The sequence below is a fragment of the Aedes aegypti genome, chromosome 2 (genome assembly GCF_002204515.2).
Source record: "Aedes aegypti strain LVP_AGWG chromosome 2, AaegL5.0 Primary Assembly, whole genome shotgun sequence".
NCBI lineage: Eukaryota > Metazoa > Arthropoda > Insecta > Diptera > Culicidae > Aedes > Aedes aegypti.
The window spans coordinates 276,610,592-276,627,706 of NC_035108.1; the positions used below are offsets into that span (position 1 = coordinate 276,610,592).

General features: G+C 40.1%; 2 protein-coding genes across 2 annotated transcripts in view; one reads left to right on the forward strand and one right to left on the reverse strand.

Moving 5' to 3' along the window:
* LOC5572663 (mitochondrial Rho GTPase) overlaps nt 1-12,067 on the forward strand; it is a 30,042-nt gene extending 17,975 nt beyond the window's left edge. The window contains 2 exon segments of the mRNA XM_021845145.1: nt 10,574-10,636; nt 11,120-12,067. Of these exon segments, the coding sequence (XP_021700837.1) occupies nt 10,574-10,636; nt 11,120-11,255 (199 nt within the window). The 3' untranslated portion in view covers nt 11,256-12,067.
* A 2,461-nt stretch (nt 12,068-14,528) lies between these two features.
* LOC5572664 (nuclear pore complex protein Nup155) overlaps nt 14,529-17,115 on the reverse strand; it is a 41,268-nt gene continuing 38,681 nt past the window's right edge. Inside the window, exon 9 of the mRNA XM_021845146.1 lies at nt 14,529-15,269. Within this exon, the coding sequence (XP_021700838.1) occupies nt 15,014-15,269 (256 nt within the window). The 3' untranslated portion in view covers nt 14,529-15,013. The remainder of the gene's footprint in view (nt 15,270-17,115) is intronic.

The following is a 17,115-nucleotide window of genomic DNA, read 5'->3' on the forward strand; positions in this document are numbered from 1 at the left end:
TCTGAGCGAACATGCTCTAACGAAACCCGGATAACATGGCACTCGACCTACGGCAAGCAACAATGGACTTCTCTCTGGACTTGATACGCAACATCACGTTCTTTTTCATCTACTGGGGATGGTGGAAAGTAAAAGAGGCACAATGTTCCTAGACAACCAGAATGTATGATGCTTATATGTGCAAAGATTCCGTATAATATGTAGTCAAAAGGTCTTATACTCACAAACGTGGAGGCGATATACGTGTTTATTTTATATGATGAAAAATTGCATACAATGCGAGTGTATAGATTTTATTGCGTTTCAATCTGTAATCTTAAGCGACTAAATTTACGATAACAAAGTTAATTTGACAGCTGCTACGCTGCCCATACTCGCATAACAGTCCCATTTGAATTTTCATCACTTTTGAGTTTTCTTCATGAATCATGTTAATTATTAGTGTACTTCTTGGTATCGTACTCAAAATTGTGTTTTTGTATGGATAAAATACGAAAAAAAAAATACCAAACCATGTGAGTCCCATATTGAAAGTACCCGCATAACAGTCCCACTACTAGATTACAATGAAATTCAAGCAAACTTATTTGTATTATGATTTTTGTATTTTTTTTTTCGCATCATAGTTTTCATCCGATAAGAAAAAGGAATACTTAAAACAGTGGCGATTCCCTAACCTCAAATCTACCTGTTCCACGATTACAAATTCTGGATTTTCAGCAACAAATTTGCATCTAACAAATAGAGCTTTGTTAGAAAGGAAGATTACAACCATTTACTTTGTGTTTTATAAACTAAATTTGCCGAATTATCCATTTTTAGATTCGTAGAACAGGTAAAAAGTGAGTTTACGAGTCGCCTTTGACTTAAAATGACAGTGTTTTAAACCATCTTTATTCTATAAAAATATTGTTCTTGTTTGACATGACTTGATTCTTTCTCAGAATGTATCTGGTGCGATTAATGATAGCAACATCTAAATGTTAATCTAGAGGATAAACAAAAAATTAAATAAATAGCTTCCCTCCAAGGCAAGCCTAAAGCTGTCATTATTCTCGTCCTCTAACCAATTTTGAATGAAATCTCCGGTAGGTTTATCTTCCAACGACATGAAGGGGAAAGCTTTTTGGGAATACGCGCATCACAACTGGTATCGTAGACTTGTCAAACTGTGTGTTAGCGATATCTAATGAGAAGAAATAAGATGTCAGCATTATGCATATCTAAGGAATGTCCAACAGCTGTGCCGAAATCAGACTAACCAAAACATGCTCGCTGGAGCATCTATGTTTCAAATCCAATATAAAGCTGCTGCAGGTGAATCCAAAATACTTTTCTTATTGGCCGGCCGGAACGCTTCCAGCAAACCCAGGAATGTCTCCAGTACTGTCACTACTACCACAGTATAGTTTAATATTTTGTAGGAACTATTGAAATTGAAAGTTGAGGGCACTAACGGTAGCAAAAGGAAAAGTGCCTTGGAATCTGTAGTAAACTTGTCAATAAATGTGTCAAGGTGCGTGTTTTGGTATCGGTGCCCCCTCGACTCAGCGCAACAACGTTTCCCATCCTGAATGCGGCTCTGTGGATATTGCCGCGCTCTCGCAGAGAAAAAGAAAAAGTCAGTGTGAATTCGAACTCTGTACAAGACAGAAGAAAAATAAAACAGTTTAAATTTCGTTTCGATAAGTTTAATTTTCGGCGTTTTAATACAGTCCATTGGCTCCAAAACATTTTTGGACCTTCTCGGCCGGATATGGAGAAGCTAATGAACAAGCGAACTGCGCTTATAGCTCGTGTGAAAGCAGAGCTTTCAGTCGTGAAAGACCTCCACCAGCGGAAACCTTCCCGAAGCGAGGTTATGGATCGGCTGGACCAGCTCCAGCAAACAGCGGTCATCTTCCGAGCTATTCAAGCCGAAATCGAGGAAAACCAGGAGGATCCAGCGGCGATTGCTTCGGTTTTCAATGTGCGAGAGGAGTTTTTCGGAGCTTTCTATAAAGCTAAAGATATGCTCGAGGATTTGATCGAGGATGAGCAATCGACGACAAGTCAGCGCACAAATGCAGACCCCGACGATTGGAAGGAAGCGATGAAGCTGCTCATGGAGACGCAGCGGCAAATGTTGCTGAATCAGTCAGCGATGTTTAGAAGTGCAAGTGGTGTGGGACAAAATGGCGGCGATCCAGTCGACGATACTATTGGTAGCAACGGTCAGGTATCGAATTGTTCACCCCAAGTGCGATTGCCAGCAATAAACATTCCCCCATTCAATGGCGAACGCAAAAAGTGGATGACATTCAAGGATCTCTACGTGTCAACTATACACAATCGGAAGGATATCAGCGACTCCTTGAAGATGCAATACCTTTTCTCCTACCTGGAAGGAGACGCGAAGCAGCTTGTCAACAAATTCACCATCTCCAGTGCCAACTATGCGAATGCGTGGGATTCGCTCACCAGTCATTACGACAAAAAACGTTATACCGTGTTTGCGTTGGTAAGGGAGTTCATGGATCAGCCAACAATCACACAGCCATCGTCGCAATCTCTGAACAAACTCGCATCAACCCTTGACGAGGTAGTCCAGCAGTTAGATACGCTAGGAGTAGAATACCAAGGCCGCGACCCGTGGCTGATCTACCTGACGCTGGAAAAGTTGGACCGTGATACCCGTGCAGCTTGGTCGGAGAAGGCGATCGAGAACGAGAACCCAACGTTCGAAGAGTTGATGGCGTTTGTGAAGAAGAGGTGTGAAATGCTCGAGACATGCTCGTCATTCTCGAAGAAGTCGACCGGAGAAGTGCTTAAGAAAGAACAATCGAAAGTGAGTGAGAAGAAAGTAAGAGCTCTGGTGACCACCACAATGGACAAAAAGTGCGCGAAGTGTTCCAGTGAACACGCTACGTTCGTTTGCGAAGAATTCAAGAAGTTGAACCTGCAAGAAAGAAGAGGATTTGCTCAGGAGGCACGACTGTGCTATAATTGCTTGCGAGCGTCGCATTCAGCAAAATCATGCTTATCTAAGTCAGTGTGCCGTACTCCGGGATGTGGACAACGCCATCACACGTTGTTATGTCCGAACACGAGCAAGGAAAAAGAAGTTCCTATGGTGAAAAGTGAATTGCAAAATCCGCCAGTCAACGAAGAGGAAGTGGTTACGTCATTAACAGCGGCAGTTGGCAAGCAACCGTCGATTCCGGTGTTCCCAACGGCGGTGGTGCAAGTGCGAAAGGATGACGGTACATTTGGTTGCGTTAGAGTGCTGATCGACTCCGGCGCGCAAGCATCGATGGTTACGGAAGACTGCGTGCGAAAACTAGGACTCGTCAGGCGTAACGGTAAGGTTGTGGTAACTGGCATCGGACAGCAGGCCGCTGGTACCACTCGTGGTGTCGTAACGTTGCACCTTGCCTCTCGATTCAACGACATTGTTGTCATCTCAACAAGTGCCTACGTTCTTAGCAAGCTAACGTCTACTCTTCCGTCTCAACGATTCAACATTGGAAATGTGACGCTCTTGGAGAACGTTGGCGAAATGGCAGATCCTACCTTCAACAAGCCTGGACCAATTGACGTGATTCTGGGCTCGGACGTCTTTCTTGCCCTCTTAGAGGGAGGTCAAGTCAAGGACGAAACCGGCCAAACGGTGGCACAACGTACCGTTTTTGGCTGGATCGCAGCAGGGCGATACGACGAGGCAGAAGTAATGCGAGGAAATCACGCCATAGTCAGTCTGCATACGGAGATGGATTTGAATCGGACGTTGCAACAATTTTGGGAATACGAGGAAATTTTCAAGCCACCCCCGTTTACTCCCTCGGAAAGGAAAGTCATCGAACATTTCGATTCGACTACACAACGCGATGGTACAGGGCGCTTCATCGTGAAATTGCCATTCGACGATTCGAAGCCCGCCCTTGGTGAATCTCTGTCCGCTGCAACGAAAAGGCTCACGTCCATGGAAAAACGGTTTGCAACAAACCCGGAGTTCCAACAAGAATATGTTAACTTCATGCGTGAGTACTTGGAGATGAACCATATGGAACCAGTTCCGGTCAACGAAATTGGGAAGTCGGCTACGGAACATTACTACTTACCGCACCACGCGGTGGTAAAGGTGGATAGCAGCACAACAAAGCTGCGCGTTGTTTTCGAGGCTTCGTGCGCCACTTCAACAGGTGTTTCTCTCAACGATCGATTGTTGCCTGGACCGAATATCAACAACGATTTACTATCGGTACTACTGCGGTTTCGTTCGTACAAGGTGGCATTTAGCGCAGACATTGCCAAAATGTACCGCCAAGTAGTGGTGAGCGAAGAAGATCGTGACTTCCAACGCATAGTGTGGCGTGAAAATACGGAGCAGCCAATACAACACTATCGCCTCTCTACGGTGACATATGGCACGAAGACGGCACCCTACCTTGCAATACGTGTCATGAGGGAGTCCGCCAAGGATTATGTCTCGTCGCACCCCGCAGCAGTTGAGCGTATCGTTTACGATTTTTATGTGGACGATCTACTGTCAGGAGCCGACGACGAAGAAGAAGCGACTAGCATCAAGGAACAAATAAGCGATATTTTGTCCAAGTCCGGCTTTGAACTGCGGAAGTGGGCCTCAAGCTGCCCTAGCTTGCTACAAGACGAGTCTCCACTAGCAGTACCGATGAAACTTTCGGATGAAGCGGATGCAGTGAAGGCACTAGGAATCCATTGGTACCCGACGGAAGACGAATTTGGATTCAAGGTAAACTTTGCCATCGATGCAATAAACACCAAACGTCAGATGATTTCAGACGCGTCGAAATTGTTTGATCCGTTTGGTTGGTTGGCGCCCGTAATCGTCAAAATCAAGATTTTGTACCAACACCTGTGGTTGTACGATGTCAACTGGGATGACCCCTTGCCGACAGCCATCGAGTCGGAATGGGTTAATTTGAAGCAGAACCTTTCTCAGCTAGAAACAATTCGAATCCCAAGATTTGTTGCGCACAACCGCGGCAAAATTCAGTTGCACGGTTTTTCAGATGCTTCTGAGCAAGCGTATGCTGCCGTGGTTTACTCGCGGTCCGTCGACGACACAGGGAACATCACGGTTGTTCTAATTGCCGCAAAAAGCCGTGTGGCGCCTATTAAGCAAGTATCGCTGCCACGGTTAGAATTGAATGGTGCATTACTGTTGACCGAACTCATGAAGAAAGTGACTGAAGCGATGCCACACCGAGAAATCGAGCACTTTGCTTGGACCGATTCAACTATCGTTCTACAATGGTTATCGTCGCACCCTCGTTCTTGGAAGACATATGTGGCAAACCGGACGTCTGCTGTTCTCGAATTTCTTCCTCGTGATCGGTGGCAACGGTCCTATAACACTTCCCCGAATACCATTACCCCGAAAACCATCTCCCCGAAAACCAGTACCCCGAAAACCATTACCCCGAATGCAACGTTACCCCGAATGACACATTACCCCGAAAACCATTACCCCGAATGGTAAATTACCCCGAAAACCAGTTCCCCTAATACAACACTTCCCCGAAAATGAGTGATGCACTTCAAGAAATTCTTCAAGGAAGCTCGCGAATTTGAGCCTGAAAGTTTTCGGCTTAGTAACTACAGTTATCTCTCCCTAACTCGATATTGAAAGGATCATCGAGTTAGGGAGGTATCGAGATACAAAACACATTTTTTTCAATTTTCGAAATTTTGATTGTTTCGACAAAGTACATTTAAAATATTAAATTAAATGTGAAAAATAGTAAATTTTTTGTACATTTGCCAACGTGACACTTTTTGCATAGTCTTCAAAATTTTAATTTTTTATCACCCTGAAATGACTTGTGAACCTTCATTTTACTATCACTATAATCATAATTATCAAATTTATGAAATTTATGAACATTTGGAGAATATTTGGAAATTTCCATGAAAATATCGAGTTAGAGAGGTAAACTTGCATAGGAAACTGAAACAGATCGCATCGAGTTAGGGAACATCGAGTTAGAGAGGTTTCGACTTACAGAGGGATCAAAGTATGCTAGATTGAAGGGACCGCGCATTCCATCGAGTTAGGGGAAATATCGAGATACAGAATATCGAGTAAGGGAGAGTTAAGTTACTACTATTCCTATTGGTGATTTTTTATTCTTTCAAACATCGGCTGTTCTTTCGAGGTTGTATAATGGCAGTGTAAAAATTTAAATCAATGATTTTCTCTTCATTGAGTTATAGGCTGTTCTTTCGAGTTGTACCGTTTGAGTTGAAGTTTGAGCAATAGCGGTAAAAAAATCGACTGACAAAATTGTCTTGAGCGAAATTCAAAGTTGGCAGTGACTTCAAAAAATAAATGAAAATAAGCCCCTGCATTACTTGTCTGTATTACATCTTGTCAGTATTACAATTTCCAAGAAGAGATTTGTCCTTCTTTTAGTTATCGGCTATTCTTTCGGAAGTTGCACAAACAAAGTGATTGTTGGCATCATAATTATTGACGCTTTCAACAGTGATTTTTTTCTTCTTTTATCATAGGCTGTTCTTTAGCGATGTACTTTTGAAATAGTGGTCAGTTTAAAATCAGTTAACATTTTCATCTGACATTTTTCAAACCATAGTCTAATGACATTTTAGAATATGTTGAACTCGCATTGCCTCCAGCAATATAAAAATATAATTATACATTAACAAATAATATAACGCTTTTGAAAGAGGGCGGGAAATGTATCTAATATTAACATGTCAGCATTATCATCAGTTCGAAAAATGATTTATTGCTGTGAACACAATCATTCTCACAAAATCAAGTACACGCCTGTGAGTAAAATTTGGGTTCTCACCTGGCTCATGAAGAATAGCTGTTGATTAAAAGAATAATAAATCTTTGATAACATTAAGAACAAAAATTCAAATGAAAATCAAAATTCTATGAAATAGGTATATGGGATTCATTTGTCGGATCTTCAATTTTTCGTGCCAAGAAAATTCGGGGTTATGGTCCATTCGGGGAAATGGTATTCGGGGTAACGGACTATTCGGGGTAATGGTTTTCGGGGTATTGGTTTTCGGGGTACTTGACCATTCGGGGTATTGACTTTCGGGGTGATGGTTTTCGGGGTAATGGTATTCGGGGAAATGTTATAGGATCGGTGGCAACATGTCACTAGTGAATCAAATCCTGCTGACTGTGCTTCACGTGGGATCTCTCCGAGCGAACTTGCTGAGCACAAGATGTGGTTCCAAGGACCGCAATGGTTGGCCGCCGACGAATCAGATTGGCCATCAAGAACCAGTCAAGCCATTGCCAGCGACGAACTACCGGAAAAAAGGTGCTTGAAAATGATGCATACTACTGACCCCGCGACGGTCCCGTTTCGAGATGACTGCTTGATCGAACAACAACTATGGGAGAGGCGTTCAAGTTTCAACCTCATCACGCGCACATTGGCTTGCATCAATCGCTTTATCCATAACGTCAAGTCACATCCCGACCAGCGGCGTACAGGACAACTGGACCCCTGTGAAATCCACCCAGCTAAACTACAATTGCTACGCGCTGCCCAACAGGAGGTATTCTCATCTGAAATGAAATTACTTCGAAGTGGTAAGTTACTTCCGTCAAAGAATGTACTTGCCGCTTTGCATCCATTTTTGGATTCCACTGGAACGATGCGAGTTGGAGGACGCCTGGAAAATTCCGCCCAATCGTACGAAAGCAAACATCCGATAATTGTGCCTAAATCGCATCGGGTGACTCAACTTCTGGTGCGTGAACTACATTTGCAAAACTTTCATGCTGGTCCAACATTACTCACTGCGGTGGTCAATCAGCAATATTGGATCGTGGGTTGCCAGACTGTGTTGAGAGATGTGGTTCGAGGATGTACACGATGCGTCCGCTTGAAAGGGAAGACAGCCACCCAGCTGATGGGTAATCTTCCTCCGGCGAGAGTTTTGGCGACACGAGCGTTTGCATTTGTTGGCATTGACTACGCAGGTCCTTTGAAAATCAAGGCCAGCTGCGTTCGAGGTGTTAAAATAAGCAAAGGGTACATCGTGGTCTATGTTTGCCTGTCGACCCGAGCGATACATTTGGAGGCAGCAAGCGATATGACCACAAACACATTTCTGAGTACCTTGAAGCGGTTTGTGTCGAGACGTGGCTATCCAAATGAAATTCGTTCCGACAACGGCACCAATTTCATTGGTGCAGATCGTGTGCTGAGAGAATTTATGGAACAAATACAAGCCAACTGTAAGGATGCTGGACGATATCTTGCCAACCGAGGAATCAGATGGGTGTTCAACCCTCCGTCGGCGCCCCATATGGGAGGCATTTGGGAGGCGGCCGTTAAAAGCGTGAAGCATCATCTGGTAGCAGAACTTGGGACGGAAGCTACAACATTTGAAGACTTGACAACAATACTGTGCCAAATTGAAGCATGCCTTAATAGTCGACCATTGTGTCCACTATCGAGCAACCCCGATAGCTGCGAGGCATTAACTCCCGGTCATTTTTTGGTCGGTCAACCGCTGAATCTAATTCCGGAACCTGATCTTCAGCACATTCCACGTAATCGTTTGGACCAATGGCAAAGCATTCAACAGCGCTCCGTGCAAATTTGGTCACGTTGGAAGGATGAATATCTCGCCAGTTTGCAGCCACGCACCAAGTGGCGTTCATTTCAGTCGAACCTTTCGGTGGGCCAATTGGTTTTAGTAAAAAACGACAACGCTCCACCCACACAGTGGGAGCTGGCACGTGTAGATGCGGTCCATCCGGATGCTTCTGGTGTGGTAAGAACAGTTACGCTGCGTCGTGGATCTACTATTTATCAGCGCCCCATCCACAAGCTATGCGTGCTTCCTGTTGATTGACGCCGGTGGCCTCAAGGTGGGGGTGTATGTTTTGGTATCGGTGCCCCCTCGACTCAGCGCAACAACGTTTCCCATCCTGAATGCGGCTCTGTGGATATTGCCGCGCTCTCGCAGAGAAAAAGAAAAAGTCAGTGTGAATTCGAACTCTGTACAAGACAGAAGAAAAATAAAACAGTTTAAATTTCGTTTCGATAAGTTTAATTTTCGGCGTTTTAATACAGTCCATTGGCTCCAAAACAGTGCGCGATAACAAAGTAAGCGAGCCCCTAATAATGGGACTGATATGCGGGTATATTTGAATTTGGTGAGAAAAGTACTCGGATAACGTGTCCCACTAGCTAGTATCTTGGATTTGTACATTGTAAACAATCGCATTAACAATATTTCAGTTGTTGAACATTTTATTATATTGTATTGATAATGTGTCAAGTAATCCCATCAGATTTTTCTGCTCCCAGCAGCGGCATTACGAAATCTTTTTCAATGATGTTCAGATGCGTTTTTCTCGACATGATGATTTTCCTAATGGGACTGTATTGCGAGTATGGGCAGTACGGATTGAGTCGACTTACTTTGTACGAATATACGGAACGAAACCAAATGCATGGATGAACCCAGAAGATAGCGTTTTATTCATACTAGTAAACAACTTTTTGCGTGAATTCTTATGCGACTTCAGGTTGTCTGGATTGGATCAGACCTACAAATAGATTCAATCGATGTATATAACTAGAATAGGAATTAGAATAGGCACAAGTTGGCGAATAAGAGCTTAACTGCCGTGAATCGCAAGTCAGTCCCATCTGCATTTTCTTCAAAATTGAGTTCAGTTCAGTTTCCAACATCTCTTTCAATGCTCTTTCAGCTGCACTAATGAAATAATATGATTTGTTCGGAAAAAAATGGAAAAAAAACAGCAGGTCAAATTGTCCCATAATGGAAAGTAACCACATGTCAGTCCCATTACAGATTTTCGCACCGTGTAACACAAAAATGTAACTTGTTTTGATCATCTTTATATTTTTCTCGGAAAGATATCGTAGTGAAAAGCAAGTTGTGAAAGTTTTATTAAGATTGGAACATGTTACAATATTCTGGATTTTTTGAATATTCGTATGTAAAACGAGTAAGAAAACTTTAGAGCTGATTTTCTCAATGCCTACTTTTTACAGATGGGACTGACTTGCGATTCACGGCAGTTAATAGGTTAAGAAAAACGAGAATAAATAAAAAAATGTCTTGCCTCATCTAAGACCTGTTCTTCATCCGAATATGGATCGATTCAGGGAAATGAGCTCATCATTACTTCCAATGTGTTTCAGAAAAGTCAACAGTAGAACTACTCTGTTGTATTCTGTTAGGGCTTTTTTGTAATCAATCCAATCAGAAATTGTTTTTGCTTCATCAAACAACCGTCTGGATTTCTTCCTCAATCCTGCCAGCTTGTCATTCCACCAAGGTATATCTCTGTTAGATGACCTTTGATGAATGGGACAGCTACCATGATAAGATGAGATCATTTGGTCAATGGTCCCATTAGAGGCATTTGCCAGTTGCGAAACAGTCGAAAACAAGTAATAGAGATCTCCGCATTAGTCAAATTAGTAGTGTTAGTCCGTTGTATTTTGTAGTTTGGTATTTTAAACATTATCCTACCCACTATTGTATCATAAGTAAAGCGCACTTTTTCTTTATCTAGTCGTTTCCAAGCCGCGTGGATTCTTTTCTATAAGCATAGATTGGTGCAGTTATGGGAACAAACGTAAGTTATACATGTTGGGTCAACTGGCAGAAAATGTTACTAGTACCTACCTATATAAACTTGTGCGCGCCATAACAACAGTGTCTTCTGTACCTATATCAAAACTAACCCACTACTATATCTACTATCGTGCATGATTGGTATCCTCTTTCTCACTCATTTCCCAGGCCTGATCATTTTCTGTTTCAACATATTCAAATCCTTACTGAAAATTTGATTTCATTTCAACGAGAATCGGTTACCGATCATCAACTTTATTCAATAATTGGCAACTAACTTTTTAGTTCAGTAAAAACAAAAATTATACTAACAATCTTTTATGTGTACAAATTAAAAATAATTTAATAAATTGGCTTTCATATTTCCCTAATTATAACTACATTTTATATATTTAAAATCTTGCATTGCTTTTCATTCCTTAAATTCTCTATCCTGATAAGATCTATCTCACTGACATGTTCCTTACATTCTAAAATCTTCCAGTCACCTGAAACAGTTCGGTCTAATGTCCAGCGATCCGTTGCTGTGGTGGAAGGCAGGCCTCGGTATAGCAGCAGCGACCATCGTGGGATTTTTCGTCGTGAAGGCTTTCCACGGTTCCAGCTCACATGCGCGATGAATCGGCTTAACAACTTGCTAAATCGTAGAATCACCAGCCGGTAAGAGCAATTTGAAAATAAACACATTTTACCAACCAGACGACCAGCGGATAAGCGCTGTCGTTGTCTTAACTAGATTTGTTCCGAGTCTACTGTAAATAGTCGTCACTAGCGATACAAGTTGCAAAGTTGTGTTTAGCTACTAAGGTTCAGAATTCAGATTATTGCAACGTTTGCATTATTGCATTGACTCGCTGAAGAATTCCTAGCAATGGCCAAATTTATATGGCTTTCAGACTAGACTCTAAGCAGCTTTTTCTAATGTTTAACAATACAGAAATATCAATACCAAACATAGCTTGTCTTTATTACCACTTTATCCCGCAATATTATCTTTAGTTTGTATTTCCATCCATCTCAACTTCGTTGATGCCATATCTTATATTTCACGTGGCGCGCGCTGATACCAATCCTTCAAAAGTATGATTTAGATTGCGCATTCAACCTTCTGTAGCCAGAATTAAGGTCCAGTTCGTGTTCGAGAAAATTTGAGAATCTAAAAAGTAATTTCCTCTGAAACAGCAGAACAAAATAAGAATATCAGTTTTGTAATTTGACAAACAGAACCAACTGATATCTTTATTTTCATCGACTCGTTGGCTTTTACGGAGAAAACAAGGCTTATTAGATTTGAATTGTGCTTAAATGCGGATTGCCCTTTATTATAATCAGTTTCATCGGAAAAATTGTCAGAGTCTAGACACACAGAGATTGTAAATTAGTTTGACCATACACATTGGTACCAATAAAGAAATCAATAGTAAGATATAAAGTATTGTTACATTATTTTTTTAGAATTGAAAGAACAAATCCACAACAGGCGCATGTCCTTAGGGCCCATTTACAAATTTCATAACGTTCGTAATGGGCAGGGCTGGTAGCAAAAAGTGGTACAGAAAAAAGTCATTTTAGTGGCCAGATATGAGAAATAAGTGACCAAAAAGTGACTTTCGATTCTCGAAAAAGTGACTAAAAGGGACTTGAAAATCTAACCGTAATTCGTTCAATTTTAATATTATTACACTGTTTTACGATCAATATCCAATATGATAGGGAATATTCAACATGATGTAGTAAGTCAACTTGTGTTCCATATTTGGAAATTTTTATTGTACTTCCACATTTTTTTTTTCAAACAGAAAAAATAGTTACAATTTACAAACAGAAAAATTAATTAATTTTTTTCAAGCAGAAAAATAATCCTTTTTTTAACAGATTTTCAATATTTTAAAAATTTAGTGTCTTTTATATCACCCAAGTATTTTCTTTTAAATTTTAATAAGAATTTGAAATATTTGTGAAACTAAAACTAGATCAAGATTACGGAAAATGTAATACTTGGGCATTAATCAATATTTCAAATTAGAAATGATGATAGGAGACCGAATATGATTGAAATACTGTCTAAAACCAATGTATAATAAACGCGTCCTTCGAACGCCGAACAAATAGATGACATAAGCCTGAGTGACATTGAAATTTTCCATCAGTTAGTTTAATGGGAGGTACCTTTGGCCGAATGGACATTTAGTATAAAGACAATAGGTTTTATAAGCTATTCTTTTGAGTTATGATGTTAAAGTAGTTATTAGCACTAAGCCTCTAATATTTCAATAAAAATTTCATGATTTACTTGACATTGGAGGTTATAGTCGGTAGAATTGTAATGAACTGTGCAATGAAAAATACTTTAATACCGCGCATATTATTGTCAAATATTAGCTCTGCGACTTTCAGAATATCTCCTGCCGAAGCGAATCAAAAAATCCAAGAAGAGGATCCGACATTTCTTTGAAGAAAGCACCATGATTTAACGAACGAGTCAATGAAAACGATAAATTATTTGAAGCATTTCTGTATTAACATTCTTATTCATTAACCCATGAATATATGTTTTGGTATCATTCTCAAAAAACATCGAAAGAAATTTAAAAATTTATGTTCAGAAACAATTGATAAAATACATTCCTAAATATATGCTTAACCTTCCAGTCGTCACGTGATTGGCCACCGTCAGAACCACCACGCTGCTGTTGTGAATGAAAAGCGAGTTTTTTTCATAATAAAAAAGGAAGTACGCTGATTTTTTTACGCGGTTTCGCATAAAAAATCCGCGTTATTTCAAAAACGAAGTAAAAAAACCTAAGCAATTTTTTTTTGTGTAAAACAATGTTTTGTTAGGATTCGTATGGTTATGAAACGTCCAAAAATACAAGTGTATACTCTAGCAAAAACATCAGTGTATACTCTAGCTAAGATCTATCCGGCCATTTTTAAAGATTTGGTTTGCAAATAAAGTCTGTCATAAGAAGTATGATAAGTGTTTACTCTCAAATAGAACATTAAATAATTATGCTTTGTTTTGCGTTTCAGTGTTAAATACCTGTATTTTAGATTTTGTCAAAGTTTAAAGCCCTAATGTGCTTTACTAAACATTGAACCTTTAGTTTTATAACAATGAACTGACGACACCATGATAATAATAACTTAGGTACAACATATTACAAGTTACGTGGAACTATATGAAAGATTGCGTTTTTTTTTTTCAAGCTATTTTTACAAGACAACCATGAACCAATATTTTGAGACTGACATGAAGTTGTTTTGGTAATGACCTAACTACAAATTTAGCCTTTATTAAAAAAAAGGCCGATTCATAATTTTCTCCTGAAAATTTAGCTCAAAATAGTTGAAAAAAGTGACTTTTTGACGAAAAAAGTGACTTTAGTTGAAATGGCTTCAAAAAAGAGACTTTAAAGTGACTGGCTTAAAAAAAGTGACCAAGTCACTAAAAAGTGACTCGCTACCAGCCTTGGTAATGGGGGTGGGTATGTGTCCTCGTGGTGTTACGGCTCATGCAAAATTTGTAAAATATTCATACAAAAAGCGTTAGGTGTCGAAAATGGCCATTTTTGCCGTTATGAAATTTGTGAATAAACCCTTATTCTTCTTCTTTCCTCTGGTCGAAGCTATCGGTTTGACAGCCTCTGTTTATGGTCTGGTGACAATGACCATATGCCCAACATGTTCTTATTACTTTGCTATATTAAAAATCCGTGGTCTGTCGTTATGTCTGCCTATCCATCTGTCACTCTATCTGTAATGCTCCGCAAGTGCAATATCCAGTATTCACACTGGTCTAGTCCAAAACATTTTCCTTGAGTGCTTTTTTGCGTTACAGGGCATACCTAGCCATGCTATGGAATTTCGAAGAAAAAGAAATCTAATAATAATTTCAGTACATACTTCAATACTTTATTGACGTTTGTAAACCTTAGCTTATCTGCTGTCTTGATTGACATGTGTTTTTATTAGGTTTGGTGCTCTAAACAGTGCTGAAAACAGCAATCAGAAAGTACGCAATTGTGTAGTTATGATTTAGCTGTAGTGTGTACAATTTGCTGTTCAATTTATAACGTTGTTATCAGTTTCTTAATCTGAGTAACGGGTGGATTAAAAACTACCTAGATAATACAAACAAAAACGCACTAAACAATGTATGAAGGCTCTTGGTGTTTTAATGTGCCTAACAGCATCCCTTTACTTTTCATTTCTAAAAACCAAAGGGGATACGTTGGATACAATAAACCAAACTCCAAGTGTCCCACAGGGCAGTGGCAATAATCAACTACAGACTTATATAACGTAAACCGTACTACTACCGCTAGTCGTATTAAATCCTATTATTACCGTAGCTCATCGAGTATCGCACTGTCAGCTAGCAGTGAATCCGGTTCAGCTTCGATTGCGTCTCCCGTAGGTTGTCCACGTGCGCTTGTCCGTCGGGTTTCGTGTACAGGATGCTCAAACACGCCGATATCAGGTCCTGCGATTTGGCAATAACCTTCCGACGGTCCTTCAGCGGTACCAGATTCGGCTGGGAAGCAACGAGGGCAAGTAGTTTCGCTGTTGAACGCACCAGGTAGAGTTCGTCGTCGTCCGTCACCCAGACGCGTTCGTTCATGGAGACAAGTCTGAAAAAGATTGTTATTAAAAGGGGTTTAAAATCAATTAACCTTCCTACAGTGTTCTGGTCAGTATGACCCGAAACGCACATTCAAAGCGTCATAACTTTTGTTTTTTGCTATTGTTCTGAAATTTGATTACTACAGTCAACTCTCCATAACTCGATATTGAAGGGATCATCGAGTTAGGGAGGTCCAGTTACAGAACACAAAACCAGTGCAAATGTGATCCAAGGGACCATCGATTTAGCTATGAAAGCCAACTTAGGTGAAGATGAATCGAAGCCAAACCTAAAATTTTCAAGAGCACACATTTAGAGAACCGCACATCCGTTCAAATTCAATCGATTGGTCACTACCAGCGAGTGACCAATCCATTGAGCTTTCAGTTCAAATGGATGTTCGGTTCTCCAAATTTGTACTCTTGGAAATTTGAGGTTTGACTCCGATTTATCTTCAATCTAACGCGATATCGAGATAAGGAAGAATTGCAGAGAATTTCACGTTTCAAAAAATGTTTAGGACAAGGGCTGTACCGTAAAGTGCCCTAATTCAGCGCATTGCCTAATTCCACGCATTTCATACAAAATTATTTACATATGGAAATACACATCAATACTGCAGCAACTTTTAACGCCATTTGATGCTACTTTGATTTAGAATAAGTTTGAATCACAAATAAAAGCAAATAGTGCAATTTTTCGCGGCGTAAAAAAATAATCAGTGGAGGCCCGTCTGAGTAGACGCCATTTTTTCAATTTCCTTAGCGTCCGTGCTAAGACTGTAGGACACAAACAAACGTGATTTGTATATTGAAAATGTTTCGTTATTTATGCAATATTCTATGAAACTACTTGCTACAGATGTGTTTCATGATGCTTCTATGAAATCTTATCAAATATTAGCATAATTATTGAGATTTATCCCAAAAAGTATTGCACGGCATTAGGGCACGTCATTTTTCATAAGTCCCTAATTCCGCGCACTGCTATTTACAGAACAACAAACAAGTAAAACATGCTATATTTCGCAAACAACCGGATTATCGGGAAAGCCCACTTACAGGGAAACTAGCGGCCGTTCAGAAACCACGTGGTCATTCATGGTGGGAGGAAAAGTTTGTCCAAAACCAAGGTCCATAAACATTTGTTATTGTATGAACAGTGCAGAATACGAATATACAGACTTAAATTATTTTACAGGAATCCGTGAAATTCAACGTAATCCCAACAGCTGAAAATTAACGGAGTACGGTAATTTTTTACAGTTTACAGTAAAATATCACCGCAATCCGTTGAATTTCGACGGATTTACGGTGTTTTATTTTACCGAACTGATCAGCTGTTGAGATTACGGTGAAATTCACGGATTACGGTAAAATAATTTAAGTGTGTAGAGGTAGTCGGGGCAATTTCGCCAAACTGCATATTTTTTTGAAATTTCTTCTGGAATAACGCTGACAAGGAAAAGGAAAAAATATCAACGTCTCCGCAGTCGCGAAACGTCCAAATGCTGAAAAATTGAAAAGTATTGTATTCAAAATAAACTGTTATAAAAACCTTAGTGTTCGGAGCAGTTTTTCCAAAGCTGCTGATAAATCTAAACACAAGACTATAGTTATTTCAAATGTCTGCAACTTTTTCTGGCATAAAATTTCACTTCAAAGTCTTTTTATGTTTCGGTGTAATGCAATCGCAATTGCATATTTGCTGGGATGTTCATGTGAGGGTTTGCGCATGATTGATACAAACACAGAGGAATAAGTAAAAAACTCAGCAATGACAGAATAAGAAGACCGTCTTCGCGAGTCTCGTCTCAGGAAAAGACTATAACAAATGTTTATCCATATTTCATG